This window comes from Eptatretus burgeri, chromosome 10 (genome assembly GCF_056783735.1).
Source record: "Eptatretus burgeri isolate ZD-2024b chromosome 10, Ebu_testis_v1, whole genome shotgun sequence".
In the NCBI taxonomy this organism is placed as follows: Eukaryota; Metazoa; Chordata; class Myxini; order Myxiniformes; family Myxinidae; genus Eptatretus; species Eptatretus burgeri.
This window is the reverse complement of record NC_140970.1, coordinates 22724632-22739236: the sequence shown is the minus strand read 5'-3', so window position 1 is coordinate 22739236 and position 14605 is coordinate 22724632. Positions and strand designations below refer to the sequence as shown.

Sequence of the window (14605 nt, the reverse complement as noted above, 5' to 3'; positions counted from 1 at the left end):
GTCTAAGCCATGCGGCCCGAGCCGTACAGCGCACCTCTGCCTGGCTGCAGCCTCGCAGGGTGGAGAGGTGAGAGGATGTTCGCCATCTGTGGGAGACACCCATGGTCGCGGTGGTCAGCGAAGTCCGACAGTAAGATGCTATGGTAACACGTGCGCAGACCTGAACAATATGTGTGCCATTCGCGCCCCACTCCGTGTGCGATAATAAATTACCCCGAGGCTGCACGTGGGTCTACCACCATTGAGCATGCGGTCATTTATCAAAAGTGGTGGTGTGCGTGGTGCCAGCCCTGATCTGTCTCAGGAATTGAGGGAAAAGCTTGGATATAATTATTAGGTGTAGGTTTGGGTTGAAGAAGAAGATAGATACAAATATTAATGGAGATTTGGATTGAAAAGAGGACAGATATAATAATTAGATGGAGATTCAGATTGAAGAAGATAGATATAATTATTAGACTCAGAAATGGGTTGAAAAGAGTGCGCCGCATGCGTACTGTACGTTGTTAGTATTTGGTTTGTTGTTCCTTCTATTTCCTCAGCACGTTATTCCTGCAGCACGCCGTGTGTTGGTTATTCTTCCCATCTCTTACGATAAGGGCACGGCCGTGGTCGTCTCCAGGTGGGTGCCCGAGCAGAGTGCCTACTGGCGTTGTGAGGACCCCTTCTCACAGCGAACGGCTGTGGTTTTTACAGATCAGTGTCAAAGCACAGTGCCCGCTGGCCCCCACAAGGACCCATTGCTTGGATTTACCTCAGGAATAGCGAAAAAGAATAGGATTGAGTTCAGAGATTTAATCAGACCAAACTATGAGATTTACACAACGCACTGTCTCGTTTTACCCACTAGACAAGAAGGAAGGGACTATCTGAACGTATATTAATGAAATAACTGTCTTGGGACCACTGTATGTTGGATGCCATTTGTGTTGGAGGGAGATGGTTTCCAGAACTGCAACAATATTGACAACTAGAACGGCACTCGGTGGAGCGCATTACATTGCCAGGTTGAACAGTTTACATTTTGTATCCCACTGATGGGCAGTATCTGCATCCAGACCTTAACCAAATTATAATTGGCTTGTTCTTGCTATCTACCCAACTCATCCACCAAGTTTTGTCATAACTCATCCACAACCTTTTTAAATAATCGAGTTGAATATGTTTTTTGGCTCAATCTCTCAATTATGAAGAATCTCTTTTAAAATTCTCGTATCTGGATCGGGATCTTCATCAAAATCGAATCAATTTGTCTTTGTCACACAGCCAACCTGTCCACAAGTTTTCATCCAGATCCATCCTTATATTAACTGAGAGAGAGAGAGAGAGACAGAGACAGAGACAGAGACAGAGACAGAGACAGAGACAGAGACAGAGACAGAGAGACAGACACCAGGATGAAAACATAACCTCTGCCCAATGAAAAGGCACCGCTGGATTTGTGTCCATGCGAAGGTTATTTCTGTTTTATTTGGTGGAAAGGGAATGTAAGGTGGGGGGGGGAGAGAATTGGCGTGTTTGGGGGGGGGAGAATTGGCGTGTTTGTGGGGGGGGGGTGATTACATGAAAAAAAAATTTCATCCATAAATGTCAAGTCTTTTCTTTCACTCAGAGGAAAAAAATATACACTGTAAAACAATTGATCCAAGCACCCCCTTCATCCTCTCACTCCACCTTGAGGTGTTCTTATTACCTCATTACAACAGGAATGATGGATGATCATTCCATGCCAGTGTTTTGGAATAGTATTGTAAAAGCAGATTGCAGAAAAGCAAAGTAACAATGTAATTCCTGGTTTAAACTCTCGCTAAATAAGAGTAGCGCACTCGCCGTTGAGCTTTCTAATTTGGATTCGATTCTCGACTTGACTGTAAACTGTCTGATTGATGCTTTGTAGTACAGGGCATTGCATCAACCATTGTGCCGTCCCTTGGCTGGTATGTTAGGCTCGGCATCCCATCTGCTAGCATGTGTTTCTGATGGACATTGAAGATCCCACGGTGTCTTTGGTGAAGACTAGGCAAGTTATCACTGGCACCATGAAATTACAAGTTCCTGCCCCTAACCTAAAAGGGACACTGCACATGAGCACGACTGCGTCACCTGGAAATGATAAATGATTCAACCTGAAACTGAGCGCTACATTCATTGAAACAAAATTAACTCAATACAACTAAAATATTTTCACTTACTATTTATTTATTTATCCATATCTATTTTATTTTTCTATTTTTCTATTTCAATATGGCTTTCCAGTACTAAAAATAATCCTCATTGTTGCCTGTTTGCTGCATGTGAGATGTTTGGTTGTTTTTGTTTTAATTCTGTTCAGAAACACTATGTACATGCCTATAAAGTCACATATCCTGCATGTCACTATGCTTATTGTTTGTCCTGAATCCTGCATGTCTGCCTGTACACATTCAGATAAGAAATGGTGTTGCTTGCCCAATCCTGCATGTCTGCCTGTACACTTTCCGGTCATATAGACTGATGCTTAACGTTCCTTACAACATGTTGTCTATCCATTACTGTGCTTAAAATGATTTTCATGCATTTTTGCCAGTTTTTCTCGTTGAGTTTTATCAAAGTGGTAATTGAGCGTACATTGTTTTATCGGAACATAAATTTAACATCTTAGAAGTCGGAGTTGCATTTTGTGGCTTTATGATACAATTTGCTTTGAATCCACCCTTTCAAAATTCTCTCACAAGAATAAATGAGATTCCAAAGAGATTTCCATCAACTCTCATGAGCATTTATTGAAGATTTTTGTGAGGGTCGAACCTGTTAAATAAAAAAAAAAAATTAAAGCAAAATCACTGACTTTCTTTACACGTTTTCATTTCTTCATACAGGGGCAGCAAAACCAGAAGCTGACAGCAACACCATGACAAATCAGCACAATCGGTCCTTCAGTTTTAGCAACAAGCCCAAGATTCAAGATTTTACTTCTTGGAACAACACTCGTGCATCATGGGAACAGCCTGCATCATCTTGGCCGTCAGACACTAACAGCCCAGTGTTACACAACAAGGCCCCAATTTCCCACGCCGAGGCTTTTCAACCTTTCAACAATGCGGTGAAGCCTTCAGCTATAGCCAATACATCAACAAGGCCATTGACTCCCCCATGGGGGTTTTCAGAACCTTTCCAAGGCTGGGCTTGTCCACCATTTTCCTCATCACCCCCTTCTTCTCATCCTTCATATTCATCTTCTTCAGTGCAAAGTCTCCCCTTGAGTTGTGCTACTAATCCTTTTAGGCAAGGAGTTGACCTGGGGAAATCTGAAATAACATATGGAGCATTTGGGACAATGAGTTCTGTAATGTGCCCTGTGACAGCCTCTCCCTCATACACCCTGACGCAATCCCAGTCACCGATGACAACACCAGCTCGAAAGACAACCTTCACAGATGACCTCCACAAGCTGCTTGATGATTGGACAAGAGACACAGCAGGGAAGGGAAGCTGTGGAGCAGCACGTCATGGCAGACCACGTATAGAGGTAGGCTTGATGTTCACAATGGATCAAAATCAAATGCAATAGCTGGTGGTAAACAATAATAACAATAATTCCAGTTTTATTATCAAACACCAAAAAGTCTAAAGACCAAGGGTATTTGGTTTTATATAAAAATTACTGATAAAAATACATTAATATAAATCAACATCAAAAATAAAAAGTGAGAACTCTGCTATTTGAAACATCGAACATAATTAAACTAATAGTCAATTTAAAAAAAATCATAAAAATTTACAAAAATTAAACCACAGTTAGCACATCTATAACAATGTGTGTGTGTGTGTGTGTGTGTGTGTGTGTGTGTGTGTGTGTGTGTGTGTGTGTGTGTGTGTGTGTGTCCTCCATAACTCCAAAACCATAAAACCTAGCAACCTGAAACTTTGCATGGATACTAAGGGAACACCAAGGGAGTGCAAGAGTGAAAATTGGGTGTTTGGGTTAATTTAAACTCCCCTTTTGAAGGTAATTAACGGCCTTATTTAATTACCCTTTATCAAGGCTTCGCCGTTCGTCGACCCACTCTCCCTCGCAGGGTGTTCATTAGCCTTTTTTTTTTTAACAATGCCTTGACTTGGAACAGGCTGCTCAACGATAAAGCGCTCAATTTTTTTTCACTTTCCTTACTCGAATGCCTGATCTTCATACCAATAAATCACTGTATACATCGCTTTTGTAAGTGCTATAGTTTTCAAATTCAGAGCTTGGCGTGATTTTATGCATTATATGATGTAATTTTCCATGATGACCTCTCATGGACAAATTAAAGTATGATATGAATTAGGCAAAGCCGAGAAACAAATGAAGAACCGGAGAAAACTAAATAACTGAAAAATATGTCCAGAAATCCAAACCTCGTTCATTTCCGGTATCGCCTCCAGCGTGCGTTGAGTGCAAACTAATTTTTTTTTTATCTCTGGTTTGTTATCCTAGTAGTCTTTATTTTATTTTGGCGAATAGACCCACAATGCAATATGAACAAACATGGCAGCCTCCACTGTGTTGACACAGGTAGTGATGTCGTCGACACGATTTCCAAACACTGTGTGGTTGAGTTAGATCATTGATTTGGGTTCTTTGTCTTACATATGCATGTTATATATTGAACAAAGTCTTCGTTCATTTTAATCGAAATATTATTTCGGTTTGGAGGATCATGTCGTGTGGACTAAATAACTGTCAAAATGTGGAGTGAAATCTGAACATGTGAAGAAATCGGTGATGTTTTGGTTTTTCCAGTGTCTCATTCCCAATCAGCTTGTTATCACTTGCCAAAACAGCTGTTTCTTATCAACCGTTTTTTTTTTTTTTTTGGAGTGCTTGCTTGAGTGCTTAAGTCACTTTGCAAGCACTCTACAAGTTGCTTGGCTGTTTGTTTGCAAGCCATGGTGATACACAGCAAAAGTACTCACACTGTCACTGAAGACATCGATCAACGTACAAAGTTCAAGCCCCACCCACCTGCTTTTGGCCCCATGATGTCATGCGGTGGCTCACCCGCTGAAAATGTTGTGCAATTTTTTTTATGCGACGTTTCCCCTTTTTATGCGATCTGCTTTCATTATATGAACTGTCACTTCGGCATAGATAGATACATACAAGTTTCTTCAACCGTTTTATTGGAGTGCTTGCTTCAGTGCTTAAGCCATTTGGTAAGTGCTCTAAAATCTTCAATCTCGACAAGCTTCCATGGTGATACTATGGCTCAGTTATCAGTGGGGACATCCCCAGAGTTAGGAAGGGAAAATAAATTAGAGGATTCGAATGAGTAAAGAAATGGGGCAAGTGAACTACGAGTTCAAGAGAAAATTGAAAAATGTTTTCAGTGGCTTCAAAGCAATGAATCCTCACACCATGGCTGAGGGGTTTGTACAGTCACTCTAAGTTGTCCAGCCTGGGTTTTAATCTCAACACAGCTATAAACTGTCATCCCGATGTTTCACAGGCAGGGTGATTCATCATTGTGTGTGCTGTCTCCTGGATGGACATTAAACTTGGCATCACGTCTGCCAGAATTTTCCTCCCTCTCCGTCCCACCCCTCTCCCTCTCTGTCACACCCCTCTTCCCCTCTCTCTCTTTCTCCCTCCCACACCCCTCTCCCTCTCTCTCTCCCACACCCCTCTCCTCCACCCCTCTCCTCCTCTCTCTCCCCTCCCTTTCCTCTCTCTCTCCCCCCCTTTTCTTCCTCCCTCTCCAACCACTCTCTTCCTCTCTCTCCCACTCCCCTCTCTCTCTCTCTCTCGCCCACCTCTCTCCCACCCCTCTCCTCCTCTCCCTCCCACCCCTCTCCTCCTCTCCCTCTCACCCTTCTTTCCTTTTCTGTCCCACCCCTCTTCCTCTCTTTTTATTACGAATCCTTGGCATCATGAAGCTACATATATCGAACAAAGTTTCAAATGGTGCACTTCACCACCATTCGAGCATTTAAATTGCATAAGATGTGGAAATAAATGTTAATTCTTGCTCTCAGCTTGCCGGCTTGATAACGGAAGACGCCATTTGCATTTTTGCCAACTGCATCCATACCGCTTTTACAATCCCATTCAGACAGGTAGTATTACCAAATTATGTTTAGAATCCACACTTGCTATTACCAAATATTTGGAGATCAATCACATCTGTAATATCCTCCATCACCCGGTCACCCAAAAGCCCCCAAAGACACGAGCGATCACTGGTGTAATAGATATTGGTCGAAGCTGATTGCATTTCATGACTGGGGTAGTTTTAGGAATCGGACATTTTCAAAGTGTTAGGGAAGCATCCAGATATGAGGCCTAAATTAAGTTCAGTTAAAGGCTCAGAAAATTCAAGTGCAAATTCCTTCAGAAGTTGCGAGGGGAAACCAGAAGGATGCACAACTTTGGAAATGTTAAAATGGAGGAGACGTTCATAAACTTGATAAGTCTCGATAACCAGGGAAGGTGATGGGTCTGGCAGGAAGGGTGCCAATAAAGACAAGTTTATGGGAGGAACATTTGAACAAATTTGTGCAAAATAATAATCGAATTCAATTTAAATTTCAGTCCTTGACGTATCAGTATCAGAGAAGTGTAGAGTTCACACCACAATATTTCTAATTTCTAATTTGTTGATGCCACTTTCCTGGTTTTGATTGCTTCAAATGGTTAATCTTGCAATTAAAAAATGTAATCTTTGCCAATTTAACTTCATGTTGAACCTCATTTTGTGGACGTCTGTAGGTGTCAGACCCTCGTATATATGCCATATCACGCTGAACTAAGAGTCTACAAATACTATTGGTCATTCATGGCTTACCAGTAGGATGGCATATAATCATAATTTGTTTATTAAGATGTTGTTTAAATTGATTACTGACTAGTTGATGAAATTGCTCAGTCATAACATTTAGCCAGGGGGACTATGTTGTGATATAAAGACTCATGGGATTTAAATGATTAGAACATGCCACCTACCTAGGTAGACTATTTAGGTCCCAAGGAGTAAGAAAATCCATGTTGGCAAAATTGGAAGTGTTGCAGATGGCAGCCATCTTGGATTTCAATTTCTTTCTTTTTTACCTTAACCCTTTTGTGACTGACTTTCACAACTGCCATAGAGTTAATGTATACAAGTCTGCCAATGGTACTGACAGGGTTAACGGAACTTTTGAACATCATATAAAGCTTACTTTGGTGGTTTCTATCCTGTTTTGATGCTTCATGTGTTGTAAAGAGGTGCACTTGGATTTGCCAGTGGTACATAAATGAATGGCAGCCATTTTGTTTTTCAAAATGGTTGCCAAATTTGATATTTTATTGAAAATATGAGCTTTAACTGTCTCAGGATTTTTTGTATGGAAAAATACACAGTAAGGACCTAAGGTTAAACAAGAGGAATAGAGTTTCATGTTAGATAACAATTCAAAATACACACTTATTTATTGCAATTTGGTATGCCCCCTATTTAAAATAGCTGCCGTGATTGGCTTGCAATTTCACATATTGCGTAAAATCACTCATGGCTAATTGTATTTAGGGCATACGTTTCCAAGTTTTCAACAAAAACATAGGTCTGGACATTACGACCCGGGCTATATTTTTCATAATGGACTTCCTTTTCCAAGTTCTGAAATGTGGCGCAACTGGGTATCTGTAAGTGAACACGTGTTGTAGAGGGAGACATTGAGGGTACAGGCTGACTTTATCTGACAATCACCACATGTTATTGGACAGACGTTTACTGGCCCATTGTTATTTCAATAAGCCAACAAACATCTAACTTTATGGTAAGTTTACATGACTTCACTGTTTATGTTGAATATATAAATATAGGGAACATGTATAGCACGTAGATAATGTAAGTTTACACAATGGTAAAATCTAATTTCACAAAACAGATGCAATCTAAACTACAAATGCTCATGTTACTTAACCCATTGGGGATGGTAGGCGGCATCTGTCGCCCGCTTAATTTTGCACTCAGGGACGGTAGGCGGCATTTGTCGCCCAGCTACAAGGTGTTTAAAAATGCCGTATATTTCGATTAAAACTGCTGAGGTCAGAAAGGTCATTACATTACACGATACTTCATAAATAAAGGAAAGTATTCCCGAAAAAAAATTACAGTTGTTCCATAGCCAAAACAGAAAATTTAAGTTGAAATCAAAGGGTTCGATCGAAATCTCGAACGAAACAGGCAGTGTCGAACAAGTACAGTGCGCATGCGCTGTTGGGTCCGCGGGCGATCAGGTTGTGACCCGATTGTATTTACTTGTATATAAACATCTGATTCTTGGAACGATGGAGAAAGTGCAATTTCGGAATTAATGCTTTATTATTTCATGCAGTGATATACTCAGTTGCTGCTGAATTCAAGGAATATATACTGTGTTCGGCTGCAGATTCACTGTAGTTTGATATTTCTTCACGTTGGAGACGTAAATTCGTAATGTGACCGTGTAAAACTCTAAGTGTAATGTTATCTCGCCATATCATTGCAAATCCAGACCTGCCAGAACCGCTGGAATGTGGTTGGAATTTGGTAGATGGCTGATATAAACCAGTCATGACAACCTTGCCGCCTGCTCCACAAGCAGTAATTGATCTGGTGAAATGTTCCTGTGCAAAGACACGATGTTCAAGTAATCGCTGCAAATGCAGAAGGAATGGATTGAATTGCACAGATCTTTGTAGCTGTAGTGAGGACTCAGAATCATGTGACAACTCAGAAGACACAGTTCTCTCAGATGATGAAGAGGAGGATAGTGATAGTGAAGATGAGTTATTGTAACTTCCACAAGGATTGGAGCAGGCAATAAACTCTGGCAACCAACCACACAACTTGCATGTAGTATGGACAATGTATCACTGAGTCAAAAGGATGAAATATTGATATCATATTGGTGGTCATTTTGAATTTTCATACATTCATTCCTTGACTTGATAAGTGTATGTTCAACTACGAAACTTAGCCTAACCTCATAGAACATTCATGGCCTTATAGCAACAATAGGCCTTAATACGTCCATTTTGAAATGAAAGATGGATGCCCTCTGCAACAGTAAAACTGTAAATATGGCTTTTCATGTTCTTTGGTACCTATATTATATTCAGATAGGCTGATAGGGGTGATCTTTTGTACCATGTTAAGCACGTCACGTCATTGAAATGATATATATATATATATATATATATATATATATATATATATATATATATATATATATATATATATATATATATATATATATATATATATATATATATATATATATATATATATATATATTCAAGAATAAGCTGTAAAAGGTGGCCATTTTGAAATTCAATATAGCTGAAAATTTTGAATACAATTTCAGCTGTTCACAAGAAATGTGTATTTCACCAATTGTTTGTCACTAATTTTGAAATGAAAGATGGCTGCCCTCTGCAACACTAAAACTGTAAATATGGCTTTTCATGTTCTTTGGTACCTATATTATATTCAGATAGGGGTGATCTTTTGTACCATGTTAAGCGTGTCACTGTCACTGAAATGATAATATATACATATATTCAAGAATAAGCCATAAAGGTGGCCATTTTGAAACTCAATATGGCTGAAAATTAACGGAATTTCAGCTGTTTACAAGAAATGTGTATTTCACAAATTGTTTGTCTTGATAAATGTAGATTTTACAACAAAAAAACAGCTTTTTACGACATTCATATCCACATTCAGGGCAAATAGACATAAAATGGCGGCCATTTTGAAATCCAAGATGGCTGCCCTCTGCAACACTTTCAAAATTGCCAACATGGTTTTTCATGTTCTTTGGTACCTATTTAACACATTCATATAGGTGGGATCTTCTAATCATCAAAATCCCATGGGATTGCATAGTCTCTCTGACTAATTGACATCATTGCATTCAGTGATTATAATTATTGATCAATCTATCGGCGTAATCCATTGACCAAAAGCATGTATTGATGAATCGTGGAAGGGCCGGAAGAAAATCCTTACCGTTTTCCGAGATGTATCCAGTTTGTAATAATCATCATCTGTATCAGTCAGTATTTTATCAACTATCGCTGTCCCTCTGGTGGCATTACTCACAACTTGGGCCAATAAAGTATGCCGTAATAATGGTTCAATTTCTAAATCATTAAAGTCACCCATGATAATAAATGAGGCTTTATGACAAACTGTGCAGATTTAATCAACCATGTTAATGATGTGATCGTTAAGCTCATCCTTGAACTACAACCAAGGTGGTAAGTATAGTACACAGATGAAAATGTTTCTGCATAAGCATACCAGGTCAGACAACTTAAGCTGTACCCACATGAGTTCAAGATAATCTGGAATCAGGTTGGTATAAACTTCCTTGGCACTAATGTCCTCAAATACATACAAAGCAATCCCATCACCCAAACGATTACGACGATCACTATGAAATTTACGGAAGCATTCCAAATGGTATGACGTTGCTGGGTTGTCAGCTGAAAAGCAGGTTTCAATAATAGCAATCGGTGAATCAGATGAATGTTTCGATGATGCCTTTTCTAAATCTTCAAATTTATCATTAAGTAATCGTGCATTAAATATCAAAACTGAGGGAAAATGTTGTTGTAGTTAACATAGTCGACCATCAATCAAACATTTCGTCTTCACTATATGGGTCCTTGTGCAAGTCATCTTTTGAGGCTGCAATTGAACAACTTGAATTGGTTTATATACAGTATGTGAGTTCATAGATAAACAAGATTGGACTTCACAGCACCATGATTACATTGCCGACATGGATGATCTGGGTTTGGTTGGCCTGACAAGAAGACAACCTTCCTTCGCTCATGCCGACCAACTTTGCAACCACGCTTGATTTTGACTTTGGTTCGACCAAGAGCTTTCACAGTCTTCCATACCTCAGTCGGAATATTTGGAACTGAAATACCAGGTGGTTTTAAGTCCAAAGGTTCAATTCTGGGATACCAATGTCGTAAGATTTTGTCGGTCTTAATCATGTGCTGTTTGTTACCCGAATTGGATCTAAACTAGCGGATTACATATTTTGAACTCAGTTCAGTGGAATTTGATTTTGAAGAAACATGTAAATTAATGAAATGTCAGTATAAATCGAGGTTCTTCAATATGGTTAACATATTTAAGCTCAAATAATTTCCTGTTTTGTGATCATACACAGCCAGTAGGCATCAAGTTCAAATATCAGTTAAGCCAAATGTATGATGTCAAATAAGTAAGGCCTTGCAATCACGTATCTCATTTTGTAGGAAACGTTAATATCCTGTGGCCATATATGATGAATTGTGAAAGGTTAATCTCAATATTTTCTCCAAAACAGACCTCCAGTGTCACACGGAAGTTCTCAGCCCCGACAAAGCTATGCTCTTCACAAATGCCTGCAGTCACAGCCATGGCCGGTTCATTATCCTTACCACCTGGGGTGTCAGCCTTTCGCCTCCCATTTTGCGCTCGAGGAGCACCAATTGGAGGGACATCGGGTTACGGCACTTGGCATGGCTCTCTGCCGACGTCAGCACCAATCTGCCTCAATAACTACCAGCCACCTGCTTCGGGAAGTCTGTTTACCGCCTTTGGAAACTTGGTCGGACCACAAAACCCAACAGTTAGTGCCCCCCACATGTGGGCTACGTAGTTCACATTGCATCCACTGTATGTTCATTCTGTCATTGTATTCCAAGCAGGATGTAAGCTACTTTTATCCTAAATGCCTTTGCTGAAGTCACACCATCTCTACTCATCTATGCCTTGTGATATCGAGACCTCCGATCTAATGGCTTCTAAATTATTTTCTGGACCCTCATTACAAGTTGGTTTTGAAGCACAAGGCTTTGTTCTCAGGCTTTTATTTGTCCCCTTAGCCTTAGTCGTTCCAGTACACAATCAGCGGGGAGGAATGTGAAAGGCAGACTTTGCAGATACATATGTAGCCCATTTCATTACTGAAGAAGGCCTTTCAAGTTTCCAACCAGATTCCATCTTGTCAGAGTTTAAGCAAGAAGGAGGGTTCTCAAATTCCTCTTACAAATGCAGTTCAATGGAGAAACTGTGACAAGTGGCCCTCAGACCTTCTAGGCTCTGTTGTCCTTCCAGCTTGCCAAAAATCCAGTGCCTTGAGCACTTTTCCTCTCTGTACTTCCTGCATCAATTCCGCTGATTGTTAGACAAATGGCTTTGACTTTATCACCTTCACATAGATACTAGGGGATGTCATATTATTGTTACTATATTAATTATTATCGATATTGAATGACCAAAGGTACGTTGTATTTTGCCCAATAAGGACACTGGAAGAGCCATTTATTTTGCCAATTCGATTGTAATATCCAATTCAAGACACTAATGATGATTATGATCCAATGTATATTGGATGATTATGATCCAATGTACCTCTGCCTTAGTTCATATTGCAAAGCCTTACAATCATATTATGCCAGACTTGATGGCGCATGCTTGTAATTTAGCCGCTCAGTCACTTTGTATAATGAATCATCCAAGGAGGTGTTTCTTAGATACATGACTAACTTTACCTTTTATGACTATCCTGATGGCTAATAGCTTAAAGCCACTGGCTTGGTGGCCCTGTGAAAGTTTCTCTCTTCTTTTATTCCCTCGTTTCTACTGTGGGACTTTCAAGGGTGGTCCTTAACCTCCCCCTCCCTTTTGTCCACGGCTGAGTGTACGTGGCTGCGAGGATGAAATGGTGAAAAGAGGTAAAAATGCACATGGTCTGCGTAGTTGTTGGAACATATATTGATATCATATTGCTGCTCTTTATAATCTGTTTTATTTGTTGTCTCTGTCATAAACCATTTTGTTTGTCTGTTTTGGACATTGAGGTCAGACCACAATGTATTACATGAAAGATGCACTGCAGTCCATCATGTATCTTCTTTTGCAGCCTAAACTTCACTCTCAGAAAACAAACATGCAATGGTCAATGTGAGAGTTTGCACAGCTTTTAAGAAATGCTGCTTTCCTTGATACCTCTGATTCTTATGTAGGAGAGCTCCAACAGGAAGAAAACAAAAAGAAGAGACCAGAATGTGAATGTTAAATGTGTTCCTGTTTCTGTTTCCTAGTTCTGTGTGTTAAATGTATACTTCCCTCATGTATTGGAAATATTTTAGGGTAAAGTAATATGGTTAAATGTCTCATGGGGTTCTGACATGCAATCTGAAGTGAAAAACAGTTTCAAAGGCCGTATCTCCCTCAAAGAGCAAAACTGCACATTTACTGACTTTTGCTTGCCCCGTCCAGTCTAATTGGTCCCCGTCTTGTTCTGTGAAATAATGTCCAATTGATGGATTCCAAAGTCGGGAAGATCCCAAAATGTTTGCCAGAACTGATCAGAAGAAGGCGCATCACCCTGAATGATTAAAATGTTTTAATTGGATCCAGAATCATCTGTTTCTCGTGCATGTAAATATGTTATTGACACGCCCGTTTCCTTCTTGGATTCATGAAAGTTGAATTCCCATGGCTGTCAGGGCCATGGTTTGCCAAAGAAGCTCTCAGTTGAGATTTTTTTTTAATTTCATGCAGAACGCTGAACAAAAAGCTCAGATCGTCCGAGATGGACCACGGTCTTCAAGCCATGCATCCTTTGCTGCTAAGTCGTTAAAAACGGGGGAGGAGGGGGGAGAGGGGAGAATATAACTCCCCACATGGAAATGAATTATTTAAATTGCAAAATGTTTTACATTTCTGCTCGTGTTTGTACATTTCCGCTGGGTATCCAAAGCCTTTTAAGCTTTTTTTTTTTTTCATTGTTTTAGAGAGGTTGTGAAGCTTCTTCTTCAATATTTTGATTTTGAGACTTTTGCTGAAACATCATCTCACCTTGCACTGACTATTGGAGTCGCGGTTTCCTGCAAACACAAGAGTGTACACACTCCTGCTAAATTTGCTGTCTTCTGGCCACGTGTACGTGAATGGAGAGTTTGCTGAAACGTAAATATGGAATAAAGTGAATTTCTTCGGTAATCTTCTGAGTCATTTACACTTCCGAGAACTTCACAATAGCTCGTTAACCTCACAATCGAGCTGGACACTGGCTGCACCATTTGGAGGTGAAACAAATGGATAATTATTTAGGGACATACATATTACACATCATGCACAGATGTCTGATTCTGTGGATTGGGTGGAGGAGGGTTTCTGAGTGGGTGATGGAGGTGGAGCTGACAGTATATATTACTGAAAAAACTAACTCATTTCAATTTACACCACAACTTCCACAAGTATCCTGTTTATCTCTGCGACTCTGGAAAATCCTCTTTATCTCTTTGCTGATGACTCCACCCTCTGCCGTGCCACCTCTCATCCCACTGATCGGCAGTCAGCAGCCTCTTTACTCTCAACAGATCTGGATAAATTCTCAAGCTGGTCAAACACTTGGAATACATCTTTTAATCCTAACAAATCTCACACCCTCATGTCTCTCAGAAAGGACCGTCTGGAAACACCCCCCCCCCACACCCCATCTACTTTCTCAACAATCCCCTTCAAGAAGTCCTTTCATTGAAACTTCTGGATCTCACACTCTCTTGAATCCCACTCCTCCCTCCAGGTCTTAAACAGCTGTTCATCAC

The 14605-nt window shown here is 40.1% G+C and overlaps 1 protein-coding gene across 2 annotated transcripts in view; it reads left to right on the top strand.

Moving 5' to 3' along the window:
* Positions 1 to 13997, top strand: part of LOC147018076 (serine/threonine-protein kinase WNK2-like) — a 192253-nt gene extending 178256 nt beyond the window's left edge. For both annotated transcript variants that reach the window (XM_085897389.1, XM_085897390.1), the window contains exons 24-25: positions 2859 to 3508; positions 11332 to 13997. In XM_085897389.1, coding sequence (XP_085753515.1) covers positions 2859 to 3508; positions 11332 to 11646 — 965 coding nt within the window. In that variant the 3' untranslated portion in view covers positions 11647 to 13997. The remainder of the gene's footprint in view (positions 1 to 2858; positions 3509 to 11331) is intronic.
* The last annotated feature ends 608 nt before the right edge of the window (positions 13998 to 14605 follow it).